The following is a 20,551-nucleotide window of genomic DNA, read 5'->3' as shown; positions in this document are numbered from 1 at the left end:
TTTACAAGTCTTCTGCTAAAATACGCCACTGGTTCTGAAAAACTTGTTTTTTTTTTTTTTTTTTTTTTACTCGTAATTGCCAAAAATAGAAAAAGGATTTTTGAAAACAAAAAATCTGGCCCATGCAGGGATCGAACCTGCGACCTTCGCGTTATTAGCACGATGCTCTAACCAGCTGAGCTAATGGGCCATTTAATAACATAATTGTGTTTTTAAATTTTATTACGAATTTTGAGTTTCTCAATAAATATATACTGCTTTCTTGTTTCTGATTTTGTGGAAGTTGCATTAGTAATGTTCGGAGCCACTTTTCAAAACATCCTTTTGCCCAAAAAAAAAAAAAAAAAAGTAACCTTAAAATCCATTCATATATACTTCGTACTCCCTAAAAATTATTGCAAATGCTCTTAGAATCATATATCGTGTATAAACTAAATAGCCCTTGTACGTTGATTTAATGGTTAATGGAATTCATTGACCTTTATAACTAGCTAATCTCATTATCTCATTAAAGAATAAAGAGAGAAAATGTTGTAAATGTGATAGTCGTTACGACCATTTTTTAATTTGTCTTGTAAACGTGTCGATCATAATTCATTAGGATCAACCAAACGTGTAGATACTTGTGAACATTTAAATTTACACGTATATTACATGCCTTGATATTTTCTACTCATTTTCTCATTTAAGGGAAAAAAAATAGTCTTACTTTTGCTATATCTAAAATTTTACAATTTCTTATATGAAAAATAATTTGGATTGTTTAGGATTAATTACGGCTATTCGAGAGAATTCATATATAATAATAATAATAATAGTAATAGCTAGGGTCTTGACACATCTTTTAACTTAAATTACCCTCCAAGAAGAAGAGAGACAATGAAACATGAGTGGAAGAGGTTGCCTTATCCAATTCCATCCCATGAAAAAAAAAAAAAGTGTTACACATATCAACACCAAAGTAATAAACATCTTTATTATTTCTGAAAAAAATGGTAGAGGCTGTCATGAGTTTCACCTTATCCAAGCCCATATCTCTTAATTGTTCTTCACCCCACCCACTAAATTCAAACACAATTAACAATAATTCTTCTAGATTGCTGGTAATTTAATCATATCATCACCTTCTTTGTAAAATAACTCTTAATTACCATCATTAATTAACACCTATTTATGTTTAATTTGCAGCTTAAACAATGTTCAATCTCCAAATTTGGCAATGGGCTATGTCACCAGGTAATCATCATATATGTCAATTTTATTTTTTATTTTTTTTTTTGGTGAAATCATATATGTCAATTTATGTATACTTGTATAAAGACTTGAACTTTAATTTATTATTTTGATTATGAATTAATCTAATAAATTGCATATTCTATGTTAATTTGAATTAAGGTTGAAAAAAGTGGAAGAGGCTATGTTGGTAAAGTAAAAGCTTTACCAGACTTGCCTTTAATGGCAGTTTTAGTTCAGCATGCTGAAGGACAAAGAGACCTCATAACTCACAAATCAATTTGGCACTTAAGTGATAATGCCATCAAAAATGTTTGTAAGTACTTCAGTTTATATATATAATAATTGTGATGTTTGAATTTTGTTTTGGATGCTAGACACTTTTTATGTCATGTTCACTTGTTGGGGATGTTGTTTCTTTGGAGCTACTAAAGTAAGTACTTTCTATATTTCTTTATTCCATAGGCAATTTTACTTTAATGATTAGGAGTTATGATACGAAATAAAATTAAGGGTAGATATATTACGGGAAATGATTTTAGCACACCTCTATGTGAAAGCACAATTTTCTATGCTTTTCTCACGTAAGGAGGTGTTAAAATCAATTTCCATATATTACTCGTAACATTTAAAGCTTAGGTCATGTTCTATTTGACGTGTGAAAATGGGGATCGATCTAGCATAGACATATCTACACCACTTATTGTTTGTTAATAATGATCATGTGGAGTTGTGGACTGACGTGTTGTGCAGGATCCATACTATGATTCAGAGCAATACAGGGGAGATGGAGGCGATGGAACGGGGCATTGGGTCTATGAGAAGGTAACATAATATATTCTCATTTCGATTTTTTAAAAATTATTATTATCCATTACCATGTTTTAGCTAGGTTCTTGAAATAACTTAGCAACCGACTATACAGTATACACATTGAAAGAGGAGTAGTTTTTGTATACATCTCGGGGTCACTTTTATCAAATTTAGGATCACTTTTACAATTTTTTGGATAACTTTTATCTCTACAACATAATACTTCATAACTTTTATTTATCTCTACAAAATAATTTATATAAGGGAAACTTTTGCTCATTTTAGGTAACTTTATAAAAGATGTATAATATTTATTGTATATCTGATTTATTTAAAAGTTTGTGTGCTAAGTACTTCATTAGTCTGAATTATTTTCTCAATCCTTCAAATTAAGGTTGTGTTCTACTCAATTATTTTAAAGTTTATAAGGTTTTAAAATATAAGTACATTCATGTTCTCCGTGACGATAACAGGGTTGCTAACTGGCTTTCTAATCAAGGGGTGACTCATTCTTCTAGTCTTCGTTTTCTAGGTAGTGCTCCTTCGGAGCTTCGTAGGATTCTTAGTGAAAATGCTCAAGGTGTTGCTTTTCCACGCCTTGTGCCTCCTTGATAGGCTAGTTGAGTTTATTTTTAAAATCAGTATGTGGCTAGCTAGCCACACCGCCCACACGGTGTAGTCACATTAGTTTATAAGAATAATATTTATTTATGTATAGAGTAACCCCATTTATTCACAAGAGTAACCTCATTTTGTCCATCTAAGTAACTCCAATTCATTATATGAGTAATATCAACTAATTTATAAACAAGTAACCCCTATTTTTTTGTTTTGAAAAATAAAAACATTATTACATTTATGTAAAGAGAGTAACCTTTTTTTCTCATTTATGTAACCCATATATTTCAAGGTAACCCCATATGCTCATCATTGCGACCTCCTATTGCTTATTAATTTTCTCATATGTAAAGTGACCGCACCATGTGGCTTGCCACATATAAGAATTTGTGTTTTGCCACATTTGTGGTTTCTTTTTGCCTTCTAGCCTCAATTGCAAAAAAAAGAAGAAAAAAAAAAAAAAAAAAAAAAAAAACTCAATTCATATTATTATTATTATTACTTCGTATTAAATTATTTGGTCTACTCCAACGACATCAAATTGCAAGTTGAACCCTTTTTAATGATTTCGTGCAATTTGCAAATTGTGAATTGAAAATTGTGATATATAGTTTAAATTTTGGCCAAATAGAATTTTGCAACGTTATAGGTGCGATTACAAATAAATAGAAATCGTACTCGGCCAAAAAATTGCATTGAATGTGGTTTAAGCCTTTAAGGCTCAACTACTAACCGTATTAGACCACAAATTATATTTTTAAAAAATAACACGTTGAAAAATGATTGTAGGATTAAACCACATAACATCTATCATGTAACAACCACAAACCACATCTATCATGTAATGAATTGTTGGCATGAATGTTAATAATGTTTGAAAACACGATAATGCAGCAAGAAGACATAGAAGAATCTGCAAGAGCGGCTTTATGGCGCGAGGAGCTAATCGAAGAGATTGAACAAAAAGTTGGTGGCCTGCGAGAGTTGGAGGATGCTGGTCGCAAAGAAGAGCTTCTTAAATGATACGTATAATCATTGATTTATACCCTACTCGTTAATAATTCTTTGTGCATAATACGGAGTATATCCTTTTATTTCCATATATAAATAAAATCATTTTACATTCGTGTATAAAATTACATATGGCATCAAATTGCTTATACATTTATGTTCACATTAATTTGATTTATTATATGAGCTAGTAGGAGGGAAAACTCTCAACCTCAATATCATTGGTACTAAACATAGCGTAAATTCTATAATAGTTTATACTAAAAAGAAATACTTCGTATATTGGTACTCGTACTACCTAACATGTTTACCAACTAAGTACGGAGTACAATTTAGTATCAGCTAAGTTAATTTTACTAGCTAGGAGCTAGCTAGAGGCACATTAATTATTAATTAATTGAGGCTAGACATGCATGACATAACCTAGTATTAATGTATTATGGTACTGACTATATGTTCTTGCTTGTATGAATTGTGCAACGTTTGATAACAATACTAGGTTAGGCGTTAATTGGTGTTGACTTGAACCGCATACCTATTAATCAATGACATATCTGCTTGAACATATAACACTGTATTAAATGAGTCGACCTTGAACATATTTTTTTAGCTCAATCAAGATCGTGTCCCGAACTCGTTTAATTAAATGAACTTGAACTTGAACATGAACAAGATAGTATTCGGCTCGGCTCGGCTCGACTTGACTCATTTACACCCCTACAATAGCTCAACTAACATGGTTTTTACAACCTATCTATCACATCAGATATGACAGTATGACATGAACCAAACACACACACAAATTATTGTCGAGATAGTTCACGAATAGACCGAGGGATAAGTAATTCGACTCATTCACATCCAGATCATGAATGTTTGGAATCCATATTATGGTTTACGACCTATTTGCTTTTTAAGCACGAACAATTCGAGTTTGTGTTGAGAACCCAATACGAGTCAACTCACCTAAGAAAAATGATGACCAATTTTATGTATCAATAATGATTATATTTTTTAAATGAGGCTAAATTTATTTATAAAATTTTAATATAACAAAACAACACAACATGTAATGGACATGGAAAAGTGGGCTAGTGTCAAGGGGTCTCGATAGATATATTTGATTAAATGAGTCAATCGACACGACACAACACAACATATCTAGTCTAACGAGTGTTAAGTCTCCTACATACATATCGTCTATATCTATATCTGTACCTATACTTAGGGTCTGTTCTCTTCAGCTTATTTTCAATTCAATTCACTTCAATTCCAATAAATTCACTTCAGTTCCTAATTTCCCTCTCTCATAAAATATTCATTTTAGTTCAGTTCAGTTCCTAATTTCCCTCTCTCATAAAATATTCATTTCAGTTCAGTTCAGTTCCAATAAGTTCAATTCAATTTCAGTTCAGTTCATCCCAATTCAGTAAATCAAAACAGGCCCTTAGTATATAAAAACACAAACCATAAGTTGCACATATGCCACATGTCACTACAAGTCACTCATACGCCACATGTCACCTCTCTTAATATTAAGATGTTCAAGTCTTTATGCATTCCACTACTTACAAATTTAAGTAAAAATAAAGTTTCAATCTTTTCATCTCCCAAACTTAAAATAAAGTAATAATCAAAAAAATAAAGGTGAATTAATTAGTGCATATTACATAAACATATGAAATACAATAAAATAATCTAGGGTTTTTCTATACGGTGCCCTTATATTTTTATATTTTCTACGTAGTGCCCTTGTATATTTAATTTTCTCTATGGTACCCTTGTATATTGGGTTATTCCTTGGCTAAAAGTTAATTAACTTACACTTGACCGTGGTTAGTAAAAGAAAAGAAACCAAAAAAAATAAAATGAAAATTTCTCAATTCTAATCAAACCACTCACCTTCCCCTTCATTCACCCCTGTTCTATTCACAATTCACAAACTTTGCAACTTAAAATTCTCAATTCAATGAAACTGGAAGTCTTTGCTCATATTATTCTAAAAGCTACGATTACTTGATTATTTACTTGTTCTATCTAAAAAGAAAAGGCTTTCTTGTTGAAATCGGTTGGCCTGGTTAGATTCATGGTAGGAGCAATTTGCTACAAGTCAGCCTTTTATGGCTTGCTTGATGATAAAATTACCAGTTTGGGCAATTTCAGCTCAAGCAAACACCCTCTAGCTTCTGGTGATACGATTAACAATTAGCAAACTCTCTGAGTACAATGGCCTGTTATACTGCGTTGTTGATTTTATATTGTGATTATCATTGCATACTGACTTTTAAGGCATTTTCTAATGTAATCTCTCCTTTAAATTACTCACCATTATTAATCAATAAGCCCAAGAAAAAATAATTAAATATAAACAATGAAACCAGAAAAAATTGCAAATAAAGTAATACCAAAATAGGCGTGGCTGTTCAGTGGAAAGAAGGTAAGATAGGAAAATTGAAATCAGGTTTAATGGATTTGGGAGAAAAAAAACTTAAATTAAAAATTGTTAACCATAGTTAAATGTAAATTAACATTTAATTAAGGAATGGGTACTGCTGATAACCTTAATAAAACTCATGGGCACCATAGAGAAAGTTAAATTTACAAGGGCACTATGTAGAAACCCAAAAAACACAAGGACGCCATGTAAAATAACCCAATAATCTAAGTATAACCCGTGCATCAAACTGGTTAAAAGACTAGTTAAAATATAAACACGAACACGATACGACACAGTAACATTGAATCATTGATAACAACATGATTAAATGTACATATATAGTACCCCTCAATAATACAAATAGAGAAGAACGATCCAGGCTAAATTATAAATGTATACTGTACACCTGTAGGTATGGATCGAAGTATCCTCAAGCTCCAATAATGTGATAATGGTTTATCTGATGTCATAATTTTGTTCCGTTAGGCAAAGATAATAGAGAGTTGTTATTGTCATTAATGACGAGGGTAAGAGTTTGTTCTCTTCAGCTTATTTTCAGTTCAATTTAGTTCAGTTTACCTCCAATCAATTCAGTTCAATTCAGTTCAATTCAGTTCCTAATTTCCTTCTCTTATAAAATATTCAGTTCATTTTAGTTCAGCTCAATTCAATAAATCAAAACAGACCCTTAGTATAGATTTAAACAGCCTATATTCTCAGCTCTAATTTTCGATCGTAGTCTTTTATTTTTTAATTTGTGCATGGCTTCGATCTTTGTCAATCCTCTTCTTACCCAAAATTTTATCATAAGAGTTTGGTAGAAAATAGAATAACTTTTATCAATGCTTGCCGGAAATTCGATAACACGAACCGACCACGAAAATAGCATATTCATGTTAAGGATTTTTGCGTCATCTCAACGAAAAGATTAAGTTGACACTTGAAGCCTAAAATTGGTTTATATACTCTAGCTACCAGACACATTTAATTAATAAAATTGGTTAACACAACATGACACACACAATCATTAAATGGGTTGTGTTAGTGTTAAGGTTTTCCAACTTGTTTAGCTTTTATCACGTAAACGAACACAACATGACACACCTACCAACTCTTGTTAAACTAATTCATTGCCATGTATATCAAGTTTGACTGTATCCATTATTTTAAATCAACAAATGATTGGATCACCCATAACTTGACACCAAGTCCCCTTACACATTATATGGCTATAAGATTTCCACTATATATATGGACTTACAAAAGGAGATACCATATCAATATATGTTTTTCATATATATATTTTTTTTCTTAAAAAAGAAAGAAAAAAGTTAAATCCTTTTTGTTTTTCATTCAAATATGGAAAATATGAGTTTGGTGCCATTAGAGCTGCCCCAAAAGCTCACCGATGGAGAAGGGGGAAGCTACTACGAATGGAACGACGTCGTATTCCCCTTTCTAGGTGCAGCGCAGGTTAGTGGTGGCTTGCTTATGGTGAAGCCTCGTGGGTTTGCTTTCCCTCATTATTCTGATTGTAGTAAGATTGGATATGTTATTCAAGGTAACAATTTTATTTAATCACTCTCTTCATTCTTTTACCTACGTCTATATTATATATTTATGATTATAGTCTAAATTTTTTTTTTTATTTGAATGTATCATTCTATTACTTACTTCTATATTTTGTTTTTTTTTTCCTATTATTATTATTATTTTGTTAAATTAATGTCTCGCTCACTTAATTTAGAAATATTATTTTATTGAAGTTTATATATATTATTAATAAGTTCATATAAGATAAGTTAAGAAAATAAATTCAAATAACGGTAATATAGAGTTGTAGAACTAAAAATTTGCATTTTCAACCGTATTGAATAAGATAAGTTCATATAATTAAAAATCAGGTAAATAAATTACAGCCTACCATACATACTTGTGCAAATAATACCTTTTTTTTACACAAAGCAAATTATAATTGTATATACCCTTTTTGCCAAATTATCACCGCTAATATAATTGTATATAATTGTCAAAAAATAAAAAAAAAGTTCAATAACAACATAATACTAAAACAGACACCAAGAATAACACGTGTCATTTCTTGGTGCTTTCATTTTCCCTCAAAAACCATCTTTCATCTTCTCTTCCCAAAAATGCTTTAGAGAATATTTATATAACATGATTTGTTATTGGTTTTCTTATATCTTCTATGTATACACAATTAACATTTTATTCTAAATATTATAATTCGTATCTTTTCTTGCTAAAATCTTTTAAAATAATATTTGTATAATATCATCGATTTCCTATTTGGTTATTTTTTTGGGTAATCATACTTTTTTATATAATGAGATGCATTTTATATTGTGTCGGGAAAAATAAATTAATGTGACTATTTTCTTTTCTCCAAAAAATTGCAAGATTACTTTGACTATCAGCTAAACTCCATTTCCTCTATTTAATCCCATTTTACCATATTACATCCCTATTTTATTTGTTTTTCTTTTTCACTTCGTAGGTACCATTGAATTAAGGAGTACAGTATCAAACGTTATTATTATTGTTGTAGTAAGGCACACATTGATTTTCAATTTCAATAATATACAACTTTAATTTATACAAAATTAAATTTTTTGATTAAATCCGTGTATAACACGGGCAATAATCTAGTAAATAAATAAAATTATCACCGCTAGCAAAGTTGTAGCAACATTAATTTAGCGGTCTAGTATACCACCCAACGCACATGCTAAGACCAAATGGTCGGATCATCCTGTTCCGATTTTGTTGAGACGTTACTGAAGAGGATTCATGCATTATATTAAAAGCATAGTGTTTGCATCAAAAAAAAAAAAAAAAAAAAAAAAAAAAAAAAAAAAAAAAGCATAGTGTAAAAAATTAAACCATCTAATCTTACGGAGTACAGGAGTATTAATTAGATCGGGTACTAATTAAGAAAGTGGTACCATAATTTAAATCCGTACTACTCCGTAATTAAGAAAGTGGTATCAGAATTCTAAAAATCTACATAGCTTTTTTTTTTGTTGGTAAGGAGAAAGACTCTACCGGATTAGAACCTCTCGCAAATTAATCGAATAATTACATCATTTGATCCCCACAATATAGGTATGTATAGATTTAAGGAATGGACTTACGAGTTTAGGTTTTATTATTGAAAAAATTTACTTTAATAATCTCAACTTTGAGATATTCACTTTAAATAATCCCAATTTTTTATTACTATGTAATAATATGAACTACTTTGATATACTTTTCCTCCAGTAGTCTTAATCGGTTATCGACGGGTCAACGACCTGTTGTAACAGGTAACCATGACACATAATTGGTCATTAATAATTGACGACATCACAGTGCACACGCAGAATTGGAGGAAAAAAAAATTAATGTGACAATGATTTTGAAAAGTAGTAGGATGAGAAAAGTAGATTTCTTTACAAAAAAAAAAAATCGCAAAAATGTAAAAAAATTAGGGTAACACTACATTTTTGTTTTCCGGGTAGAAACTCCAATCGGAGAGCCCACATTTATACTATAAGAGGAATAAAATTAACATTTCCTGAACGATAATGGAGATAGTCTCCATCTAGTGTACTCTATTTTATATAGTACTCTAGAAAATATATTGATCGATGTGATCGATTATGTTGCACAGGTTCAAATGGGGTAGCTGGTATAATATACCCCGAGTCCATGGAGGAGAAGGTAGTCAAGCTCGAAAAAGGAGACACAATAGTCGTCCCAAGTGGTATTGTTTCGTGGTGGTTCAACGCCGGAAATGATGAACTCAAAATCATATACTTGGGTGAAACACATAACGCTATCAACCCAGGTAACTTCACTTACGGCCTACTAGCCGGAGCTATCGGAATTTTGAAGGGTTTCTCGAACAAAACTATAGCCAATGCTTATGACATTAACGACAAACAAGTGAATGAACTAGTTAATTCCCAAAAAGAAGCTTTGATCTTGAAGCTTGAACAAGGATTAACCATGCCTAAACCATCCAATGTTGATTTAACCTTAGAATTCGACGAGGTTATACCGGATTTTCAAGTTAAAAAGGGGGGATCGATAAGATTTTTGACAAGTGAAAAGCAATCTACACTTGAAGGAATTAGGCTTTGTGGTAAGCTTTTGAAGCTTGATCCAAATGCAATGTTTGGACCGATTTACTATGCACAAGAATCAGGGGTTGAGCTAAGTTATGTTACTAAAGGAAGTGGTTGGGTTCAAATTGTGGGATTAAATGGACAAATTGCATTGGACACCAAATTAGAGGTTGGTCAGTTGTTTGCTGTCCCAAAGTTTCATGTGGTTGCGGTTGGTGCTGGTGATGAAGGAATCGAATGTTACTCCATTGTGACAACTTCCAAGTAAGATTATGTGTTCCTCGCTTTATTTATATGTGTTCTAGGAATGATTAGTTTTTATTAACAAAAATAAATTCGGTTCAGTTAAAATAGGAAAGTGACTTTGACCTTGTCTATGTTATTAAATTATATGAAGCACTATACTATAACTTTGAAGGGGGTTATAGTAATAGCACGTAACATTTTCTTTTTCTCGATGTAAGGAAAAATGCATTAAGAAGCCCTTATCACGAGGGAAAATACCACTGCGTAACAATATCTTTGTGGTTGTTGATGATGCAGGCCTATACTCACTCAAATAGCTGGGAACATGTCATTTTGGAAAACCATGTCTCCTCAAGTACTACAAGCTTCTCTCAATGTTAGTCCCAAGTTTTGCGAATTGTTCATGGACAAGATTGAGAACACAACCATCATTATGCCACCAAATTGATTGAGAACTTTATTCGAGAATGAACCCTCCATGAGTAATTGATTATGAAGAATCATCTATATAAATTATCAATAAAATTAGTATGAGCTTGCTTATCCTAAGTTTCTTAATTAGGAATGATGCACCAAGATATGGATATGAATTTCAATTACATAATTTTATCGTTTGTTGTAATTCTCAAATAGATATTATCATGCATCTATTCTCAAGTAAAAAACACAATCTAAATAATGTATCATCTATTCTCAAGTTACATTATCTATTTTATTTATGTTATGTTTTAATTTTTCTATTCAATTGTTTAATGGAGTAGTGGAGTACTAGTTTTATTAACTTGACCTAGTAAAAGAGGAAAAGGAATGAAAATGCAATCGATTGATGATTTATTTCTTAAAAGTTTAGGTTCATGTAATGATTAAATTTCCCAGAACATGGAAAGTTGCTTCTTATTATGTATATAGGCAATTTGCCAATTTGGTATTTACTAGGGTATACTTTAGGGCATTAATTAAGAGATGGTGAGATCTTACGTACTTGTTGCGTTTTTGTAATAGTTCAATAAAAAAATACTTTCTCCGTTTCATAATGATAGTCCCATATACTATTTTGGGCATTTTAAGAAGATCTACCCATATTGAATATGTTTCATTCTTAACTTATTTTTTTGGAATTAATGGTTGTGGATTGAGACATGACTTTAAGTAAGGAAGTTTCTACTTTGAATTACACATTATGCCTTATGCTTTGCCAAAAAAAAAAAAAAAAAAAAAAAAAAAAAAAAACCCCTCAAAAAATCAAAAAAACTTAAGTAATTAAGGTAAACTAATTATGAATTATTTTGTACTTTAATGTTAGATTCCAAATATTCTTCTTTTATTATTTTATATGATTGATTCCAATATAAGACTAACATTATGAAACGAAGAGAGTAATAATAAAAAAAAAAAAAAAAAAAGGTGGTTAAATCAAAATACTAGTAGGGTAATTTGAACCTAGGTTGGTAAATCCTGTTAGTAATTCACACTAAATTTTAAAGGTTTTACTATATTAATAAGCAGCTAACCATCTTCGATTGTTAATATATTCAAAGCAAAATTTCTTATTGCCTTGGAAGAAAAAAATTGACCGTTAAAGGAAAACTATATGTAAACCATTAGAGAAATCATACAAAGGAAAAGTTATACTTCACTTCCTCTATACTTTTTATTTGACCTGTCTTTTTTATCACGCTTATCGATGTATAATTTTAACCATTAATAACTTTAATTCTCTATAAGTAAATTTTTTAAAGTTATATATTGTGATAGTACTTATTTAGACGATTCTGACAAGATTTCACATGAACATGTTTTTCCTTACGTATAATTCATAAAAGACGATTAAAGGTAGGGTGGTAAATAGTATAAAATTCAAAGCGAATCAAGTAAAAAAGAACGGAAGAAATATGTAACAGAAAACAAAGGAACGACGACTATATGTAACACAAAACAAACATCATAAAACATCGAAAAAAATACTAAGAACATCAATATAAAACAACCATACACAACCTTAAGATGCAACAACAATAAATCAAATTCAATTAATATGAAAAAGTTACATAGCCAACAATTTCATCATCTACTAAAATAAATCAATTGTTCAATAAATAGATTTATATTTTTGCTTGAAGATCCCTCATCTTCTATTGCATTTCCTAGTATTTTCCTTACAACATCAATATTTTCCCTCAATTCATCTCCTTTTTCTTTACTCATAAATCTCTTAATTTGTGATGCAATCTCCATCCTTTTCAATGGTTGTCCATTGCCAAAATTAATCCCAACCTTCCAATCATCAACCACTAATTTCCGATTAGTAAATTGATCGGTAAATATTGGAAAACACAACATCGGAATTTTATACCATACGCTTTCCAACACAGAATTCCAACCACAATGTGTTAGGAACCCACCAATGACCATATGAGATAAAACCGCGATTTGATTGGTCCAAGGAACAACGATCCCACCGCCACGAACAACTTCCTCGAATCCAACGGGCAATAGATGATCAGCCTCGTGAAGCACCGTACGTGGACGAAGCACCCAAATAAAATCAACATTGCTTTCAATAAGACCATAAGCAATTTCCGTAACATCATCTTTTGAGAAATTAGCAAGACTACCAAATGACACGTACAAAACTGAACCATTAGGCTTAGACCCTAGCCATTCTAAGCAACTGGACTCGGTCCACAAACTTGTTGGCACGACATTTTCTGGTGACACGGGTGGAAAAATTGGGCCAACCGCGTAAAATGGCACGAGTGCTTGTAGGGCTGAGATAGTGTCCGACTCGAGCTCTTGCACGGTGTTACATAACACATAGTCTGCTTGTCTAACATCTTGGTATGCCTGAAAAATTAGCTTATGCATGTTTGTTGAGACGTCTTTGTCTTGAAGATATGACATTAGGTCATGTGGTTCAATTGATTGTACACCTGGTATGTAATCAATTGGATCTTTCCGAGTATCTAGTTGTCATTAATAGCAAGGAAAGTTGAAATGTCAATATATGAGGTAGTAGTAGTAGTTAGTCCTATTCTCAATTTTTGGTAACATTTGAAATTAGAAGGAAAAGTCATTGTTACAATAGCCATTTTAGAGAGTAGAGACCACATAGGCACATAGTAAGGGCGTATGCTAGTTTGAGACGAGTAATACTTCTCATGACTGCTTTATAGTAAAGAATTTGACAAAGTACTCACACTAACAGGAAGCAATTTTCTTTTACGAAACTCACGCTAATAAAATACTTTATTGTTAAGCATGTTTAGCTAAGAATAGTCTTATAGTGCGCATGAATGGGGACACAATGCATCGAAAAAGCTTATATTATATGAGGACAATTATTGGTCCTTGATGCATATTTCGTGATAATATATTCCACCTAATTTGAGTTTGGATTGTTAAATAATCCGAGAAATTATCCTTTAAAAAACAATCATGTAAAAATTGCATAAAAATTACGCAATGGATCTATATAATTAGATAGAGATAGAAAGGATTACCAGAGCAATCAAGGTGGCCGTGCTGCTTAAGTAGATGAACATGATAATAAAGATTGAAAACCAAAGCAGGCTCAGTCCAAAACGAAGCCAACCGAAGCCCAAACTTCTTAGCAATCTTAGAGGCCCAAGGATAAAATGTGTCAATAATTAACACATCAACTTTAGGGTTTGACTTTAACACTACCTCCTCAATTTCCTTCTCTAGTTGGTCAAACATGCCACCACTCATGTACCACTCCAGGTACTCGTCCAACTTGCCCGTCCGATCAAACTCCAAGGGAAGCCCATCGGAAAACACCCGATATCGGATGTCAACCCCATTGGGCCCCTGTCGTGTTTGAGAAAATATATCAATATGGGTGTCTATACAGGGACGGGCTCGAGTTAAATTTTGGTGAAGGAACTCAAAGGTTAAGAAAGTGATAGTGAAGTCTTTTGATGAAGCAAGTTTGAGTGACAAATTGACTGCTGGATTTATGTGACCTTGTAGTGGTAAAGGGAGGATTATTGCATGATGATTTTTAACATTAGAGTTTTTTTCTTCCATTTTCTTTTTTTTTTTTTTTTTTTGGGGGGAGTGTTTTTGTGGCTGAAATTACAAGTGATGGAAGATGTAAGATATGTTCGCGAATTTGAAGATATAGAAAGGATATTAGCCCTTTCTATATATTTTTTTTTACTGTTTACTTTTTAAGGGTGAAAGCTAAAGAGTATCTTAATCATTGGCAATATAATATTATGATGAAAACATTAGAAAAAGCTTAATTGTATTTGTTGCATTGTATGGGAAATGTCTCTAACGGTTAAGTAAGGTTCACGTGATCTCAATTCTCAATACGTTTGGTTTGTTTGTCTTTTCTTACTCCGTCCTTCTTCACATAGATGTTTTATTCATAAATAATATACTACCTCCAATTCAAATTAGATGTAATAATATACTTTTACGCAAAAGGAGTAGCAAATAGAGTTAAAGAGGGTCATGTAAAAAATGATGGAGGAAGTATTATCTAAAATAGTTGTCTAAACTTATCTATTAATTAACCCCTTATCTAACTTATTTTCTACTCTCTCTATCCCTTTATCTTTGCCTTATTGTTATTTTTTGGGTCAAACTTTATAAACTTTGATCGTAAATTTTTGTTAATCTACAAGAGATAATATAGTCATGAATGATCTTATTAGATTTAATTGCATATTTTATTAATATTAAGTTTTTATGATTTTTACGTGTATAGAAATAAAGATATATGCATTCTAAAACGCGTCTTGGAGACCGTGAAAAGTCAAATAGTGTAATAAAATAGAAATAGAGAGAGTAATTTTGAGGGAAAAAATAGGGTGGAGGGTCAATTGATAAGGGCCATAGTCCAAAAAGAAGCCAATCAAGCCCAAACTTCTTAGCATTTTTATTGGCCCATGGGTAAAGAGTACTTTGTATAACAATTAACATGCCACAACATGGGTTTTACAAATTTTTACCTACATCCTTATGTAGCTGTGTAAATCCCTCTTTTCTTCATAATGACGTCATCCTATTTCGAATTCGAATCACATACAAAATGTTTATTTTTGTATTATTAAATGTTCAATTTCATCAATACGATCTACTTTATTCAAATTATTATATTTTTATTTTTAAACAGTTTTTATTAATTTGCCTTATCATTTAGTTGAGTTAATAGGCTTTGTTTGATATTATATCTTTCAATATAGAACACTAGTATTTCAATTACATTATAATATCATTTTAAATTAATAAACAATCATTGTTTGTTAAGCATATTTTAAGACAATATATACTCATATGTACATTGTCTTTTCATGTAATTCATTGTAGGCATTAATAATTATTGGGGGTTGAGTTCAATCCTCAATTTCCATATCCACTTGGTCAAATATACTATATCTAGTCATACCACTACCCTATGTACTTGTCCGCCTTAAAACTTGTTTTGATTTACTGAATTGAGCTGAAGTGAATTAAATTGTTCATGAAAGAAGGAAATTAGGAAATAAACTGAAGTAAAGTGAACTGAAATTAAGCCGAAGAGAACAGACTCTTACTTGTTCGATCAAACTCCAAAAGCAGCCCAACAGATAACAGATGATACAGGATGTCAAGCCCATTGGGCCCATCATGGGCTAGAGAGATCCTGTGACTGACGACTCTATGCTCGGGTGATATGAACTCAAAAGGTTCCTAATACTGCTATACATCAAATTGGAGGGGTGAATCAAATACAATTGGCATATAAACCACCTGGGCCTAAAATCAAGGGGCGTTCACCATGCACGCATTTTAATGCTGCTTTAGCAATTATGTATTTACATCTTATCTTGCCAAATTCAAAGACTCTGATTTTATTACCACCACAAACATTTCTTATATTGCTTCATTATTTCATCTGTTCCTTCCAATTTCTATTCCTAGTGTGTTATATTCGTTGTATACTTCACTTATTTTGTTGCTTATAAATGTCATACAGATAGATAAGAAATGTAAAATTCCGATATTTCTTAATCTAAGCAGTCTAATTATTAAGCTGGAGTGTGATATACTTCATATTTGCTATGTAATTCACTAATTTTGAAGTTACCCATAATCACTTAATAGCAACTCTAATTAGCTTGTCATGCCACATAAGTTTTTAAGCTAATTATCTTTCTAGTTAGTTTGAGTCTCAATGGCTAGCTATTGGCTTAGTATTTAAATTATTAATTTATAATTATCGTCTTAATTACTAATTTACTTTATTACTTTCTTTATGACAAGTTTTTTTCTAGCAAAATAACCTGATCAAACTAATTACATATTCAAGCTCCAACGGTGAAACTAGTAGCTATGAACTATTTTAAACTATAAACAAGTTTCTAACTATAACTAATAATTAGGCTCACTTAAATTAAGATGGGAATTTTACTCATAAATTATAAAATTTCTCATTTAACCCTAATTGTTTTATCGTTATTAATTTTGTATATCTCCCTCAATGAATATTTCTTGAAAAGTCAATAACACATCTGCTAAAGATACAATAGTTTTTTTTGTTTTTTTTTTATTATTTTTTTTTATTTATTATTTTTTTTTTTTTTTTATGAAAGTTAAAGGGTATCTTTGAATTAAAATTAACTAACATTGCAATTCATTTTCCATTTCATATGAACTTAGCCAACCAAAATGGTTGGAAAATGATTTAGGGCCCGTTCACTTCAGCTTAATTTCAGTTCAGCTCCAATTAGTTCAGTTCAGTTCAGCTCCTAATTTTCTTCTTTCATAAAGTATTCATTTTAGCTCTATTCAGTTCAGTTTAGTTCAACCCCAATCAATTCTATTCAGTTCAGTAAATGTGAACAGAACCTAAGTGGCTTTGAGTTGAATTTGTACTAATGTATAAAAAATTGATGTTGGCACATTCCACGTGAGAAAGACATTGAAATTTGTGCTTTCACAATGAGTGTGCCAAAATTAATTTTGATGTGCTTAATTCATTTTCTAAATAAATGACAAATTGATTTTATTTTATTCTCAACCATATAAATACTAAAACATGTTTAGTAAAACGAGAGTGAGAATCAAACCCTAAAGCACAAATTAGTTGTTTAACACTTACCGGATGATCACTACTTATGAGAGTCTCCACAAGAGGCCAAGATAGAATATTGTGATGTCGATTTAATTACTTAAATTCTTGCAAAATAGCCATATAATGTTTTATGGGTTGAAATAGGACACGTAAGTACATTATTAAGCGATCACCTTGCACTCTAGATTGTGATCGACACTAAAGTATAATTAGTCATCAAAGCTCTGTATCCTCGTCTTATTTTAGTTAAAATCTTATTTTCACTTATTTTCTCATAAAATAATCTGGGAATTTCTCAAATAAGTCCCATTAAAATATCCAAAAATCTATTAATAAGGGTCAAAGTTCAATAAGTCTAATAAAACTTGACTCACCTGATACTATTATATGTGGTTAAAAACAAATATGAATACTCCGTAATAATCTGTTTACCGATATTTTTGATAAATTCTAAAAGAATCGAAACTATAAATATTCAAAAACCGAAATACGGAGTAATATTACAAAATGATCCCAAAAAACCAAATCATTGGTGTACAATTTTCCTCAAGACACAAAAATTTGCATGATACGCGAAATCTACATTCAACAGTACCTCAAAAAGAGGATCAGATAAAAAAGAAATGGATAGAATTAATCTACTCGTGTCCATTTTATCCAAACCCATTTTTATTTTTCGAAACTGACATCTATCCAAGTCAGCCACACGCACTTTCAGCACTTCAATGCCATCAACTTTCTCATGTAGGCATGTAGCTGCCAAAAACTCCTCCAAATAAATAAAACATAAACCAAATTTTAAAAAATAAATATTTTTTCCACATAATTTCTTACTCATAAATTAGTTGTCATCATTTATTATCATCATTCGTATCCTCAATTATCATTTTTGAAATATTTTTTACCAAAAAAAAACTTGGATAAACCTATACTTATACCCACCAACTTTTGGACCCCTTCTTCATCTTCAACCTTCAAAATTTCTCTCTCTTTTGCTTACTTTTACACTTTTCTACCACAAAATTTGAATTGTTTTTTTTTTTTTCCTACCTAATCTCTTCTTATTTTTTCTGATCCTTGAAATTTGAAGGTTGGAAAAAAAAAGTCAAAAAAAATTAAGAGAACTCTAATTTGTTCGATTCTAGCACTTTTTGATCCAAAAGTTGAAGTGGGTCTAACTTTAAAAGACCACAAAACCCCATAAAAAATACCCATCTTTTGAATTTTCTTACTTTCTTCAAAAAAAAAAAAAAAAAAAATGGCTTCTTCTTCTTGTTCTTTGAAACCTGGAATCCCTGTTTCTGGGTTTATTGAAAAAACCATCGTTAAACCCAAAACCACTAAACAATTTCCTCAAAATTATGACTTTAAAATCACCCAACAACAATTTCCAGATTTAAACTGCCAATTTCTGGGACAATCCCTTGTTGTCTCAGATCAGAAGAATTTACCAATCTCAACTACCAAATTCTCTGTTAAGGTATTCACAATCCCCTGTTTTATATGAAGTTGTGAAATTTTTGTAATTTAAGATAATGGGTTTTTATTAATGAAATTAGTATTAATGGTTTTTTTTTTTTTTTTTTTGTGAATTAATTTTCAGGCACAAACATCATATTGTGTGAGCAAAGCAATGAGATGGTGGGAAAAGACATTGAAGCCTAATATGATAGAGGTTCATTCAGCTCAACACCTTGTTGATGAGCTTAAGAATGCTGCTGATAATCTTGTTATTGTTGATTTTTATTCTCCTGGTTGTGGTGGTTGCAAATCTCTTCACCCCAAGGTACTTTATTCATTTATACTCGCCACATTACCTCTGTTTCTAAATGTTCTTTACACTACTGTTGCTTTAGGAAGGGATAATGTATTTGCTTAATCTTGATTAAAAAATGTTAATTGTGTTTGTTAATATTTTTACAGATTTGTCAGTTGGCCGAGTCAAACCCAGATGCAATTTTCCTGAAGGTCAATTACGAGGAGCTGAAACCAATGTGCCATGCTTTGAATATTCATGTTTTGCCCTTTTTTAGGTTTTACCGTGGGGCAGAAGGCCGTGTTTGTAGTTTCAGTTGTACAATATCAACAGTAAGTAATTTATTTAACCCTTATTAAATTGAATTTATTTAATTAATTGGGGGGTTGTTATTTTAATTGTTTTATGTTACTTTACTAATTAATTGCAAATGTTATTAATTTGCAGATTAAGAAGTTTAAAGATGCATTGGCAAAACACAATACAGAAAGAAGTTGTAGCCTTGTAGAAGCAAAGGGGCTAGAGGAATCTGAGATGATTAAATTGGCATCAATGGGTCAATTATCTCTCGATTTGCGTGTACCGACATTGATTAAGGATGGATTATTAGAAGAATTGATGTTAGAGAAGATGGATTTCTCTAATTCAAAGAATGTGACTACAAATAATGCAATGTTGGTTAGCTGATTTAGGTTAACATGAAATGTTGTTAGCCTAAAGTTTATTTCTTTAGGTTTAGATGTAAATATTTAATTTGGTGGGTTTGATACAAGGTTAAGGGGGGTTCTGGGTTTTTAAATTAATCCCTGTTAATTTTTAGATTGATTGAAATTATGTCATTTTTAAAAAATGTAATATATGATCTGGATGAAATGGAAGAAAAAAAGAAAATCAGATCCAGAAGATCATACAGTATTTCAGATACCAGACTGTCTTTATCCCTAACCAACTCTTGGTTGATGATTGCTGCCATTTTATGATTTTTGGATAATGCATTTTCCATGCTTTTTTCCTTATCCCTTTTCAATGATGTACATCAGTTGAAGGGTCCATCTAAAGCATGCAAAAGTTGGTGAAATAATAATAATAATAATAATAATAATAATAATAATAATAATAATAATAAGGATTTTTTGACTTACCGCAAAAAAAAAAAAAAAAAAAAAAAAAAAAAAAAAAAAAAATCCAAAAATTATTTTTTACCACCAAAACTTTTAAAATTT

General features: G+C 31.0%; 4 protein-coding genes and 1 non-coding gene across 5 annotated transcripts; 3 read left to right on the top strand and 2 right to left on the bottom strand.

Moving 5' to 3' along the window:
* Positions 1 to 116: 116 nt before the first annotated feature.
* TRNAI-AAU (transfer RNA isoleucine (anticodon AAU)) lies at positions 117 to 190 on the bottom strand. Its single transcript has one exon. It is a non-coding gene; the product is annotated as a tRNA-Ile (tRNA).
* A 754-nt stretch (positions 191 to 944) lies between these two features.
* LOC145567321 (photosynthetic NDH subunit of subcomplex B 4, chloroplastic-like) lies at positions 945 to 3,856 on the top strand. The gene is made up of 6 exons (XM_081626578.1): positions 945 to 1,103; positions 1,189 to 1,236; positions 1,396 to 1,549; positions 1,611 to 1,666; positions 1,987 to 2,058; positions 3,559 to 3,856. The coding sequence occupies exons 1-6, from the start codon at positions 993 to 995 to the stop codon at positions 3,685 to 3,687; spliced, it is 570 nt and encodes a 189-aa protein (XP_081482704.1). The 5' UTR covers positions 945 to 992; the 3' UTR covers positions 3,688 to 3,856.
* Positions 3,857 to 7,426: 3,570 nt separating this feature from the next.
* On the top strand, positions 7,427 to 10,936 carry LOC145566210 (cocosin 1-like). The gene is made up of 3 exons (XM_081625701.1): positions 7,427 to 7,673; positions 9,786 to 10,506; positions 10,786 to 10,936. Exons 1-3 carry the CDS (start codon positions 7,472 to 7,474, stop codon positions 10,934 to 10,936), a joined length of 1,074 nt encoding a protein of 357 aa, XP_081481827.1. The 5' UTR covers positions 7,427 to 7,471.
* Positions 10,937 to 12,493: 1,557 nt separating this feature from the next.
* Positions 12,494 to 14,576, bottom strand: LOC145568454 (UDP-glycosyltransferase 86A1-like). Its single transcript, XM_081627874.1, has 2 exons — positions 13,989 to 14,576; positions 12,494 to 13,451 (listed from the first exon to the last, which is right to left on the bottom strand). Exons 1-2 carry the CDS (start codon positions 14,533 to 14,535, stop codon positions 12,553 to 12,555), a joined length of 1,446 nt encoding a protein of 481 aa, XP_081484000.1. The 5' UTR covers positions 14,536 to 14,576; the 3' UTR covers positions 12,494 to 12,552.
* Positions 14,577 to 18,599: 4,023 nt separating this feature from the next.
* On the top strand, positions 18,600 to 20,252 carry LOC145567320 (thioredoxin-like 1-2, chloroplastic). Its single transcript, XM_081626577.1, has 4 exons — positions 18,600 to 19,052; positions 19,176 to 19,358; positions 19,496 to 19,660; positions 19,776 to 20,252. Exons 1-4 carry the CDS (start codon positions 18,831 to 18,833, stop codon positions 20,013 to 20,015), a joined length of 810 nt encoding a protein of 269 aa, XP_081482703.1. The 5' UTR covers positions 18,600 to 18,830; the 3' UTR covers positions 20,016 to 20,252.
* Positions 20,253 to 20,551: the final 299 nt, after the last annotated feature.

The sequence above is a fragment of the Chenopodium album genome, chromosome 11 (genome assembly GCF_948465745.1).
Source record: "Chenopodium album chromosome 11, dcCheAlbu1.1, whole genome shotgun sequence".
NCBI classification, from domain to species: Eukaryota; Viridiplantae; Streptophyta; class Magnoliopsida; order Caryophyllales; family Amaranthaceae; genus Chenopodium; species Chenopodium album.
The sequence above is the reverse complement of the archived record's forward strand: the minus strand, read 5'-3'. Positions and strand labels throughout refer to the sequence as shown.

Bases quoted from the DNA above. Each gene is read 5' to 3' on its own strand.
- LOC145567320 (XM_081626577.1), top strand. From the start codon at position 18,831: ATGGCTTCTTCTTCTTGTTCTTTGAAACCTGGAATCCCTGTTTCTGGG. The intron at 19,359-19,495 runs GTACTTTATTCA...ATATTTTTACAG, and splicing joins GCAAATCTCTTCACCCCAAG to ATTTGTCAGTTGGCCGAGTC. The intron at 19,661-19,775 runs GTAAGTAATTTA...ATTAATTTGCAG, and splicing joins TCAGTTGTACAATATCAACA to ATTAAGAAGTTTAAAGATGC.
- LOC145567321 (XM_081626578.1), top strand. From the start codon at position 993: ATGGTAGAGGCTGTCATGAGTTTCACCTTATCCAAGCCCATATCTCTT. The intron at 1,237-1,395 runs GTAATCATCATA...ATTTGAATTAAG, and splicing joins GCAATGGGCTATGTCACCAG to GTTGAAAAAAGTGGAAGAGG. The intron at 1,550-1,610 runs GTAAGTACTTCA...TTTGGATGCTAG, and splicing joins TAATGCCATCAAAAATGTTT to ACACTTTTTATGTCATGTTC.
- LOC145566210 (XM_081625701.1), top strand. From the start codon at position 7,472: ATGGAAAATATGAGTTTGGTGCCATTAGAGCTGCCCCAAAAGCTCACC. The intron at 7,674-9,785 runs GTAACAATTTTA...TATGTTGCACAG, and splicing joins GATTGGATATGTTATTCAAG to GTTCAAATGGGGTAGCTGGT. The intron at 10,507-10,785 runs GTAAGATTATGT...TTGATGATGCAG, and splicing joins TCCATTGTGACAACTTCCAA to GCCTATACTCACTCAAATAG.
- LOC145568454 (XM_081627874.1), bottom strand. From the start codon at position 14,535: ATGGAAGAAAAAAACTCTAATGTTAAAAATCATCATGCAATAATCCTC. The intron at 13,452-13,988 runs GTAATCCTTTCT...AATGACAACTAG, and splicing joins CGGCCACCTTGATTGCTCTG to ATACTCGGAAAGATCCAATT.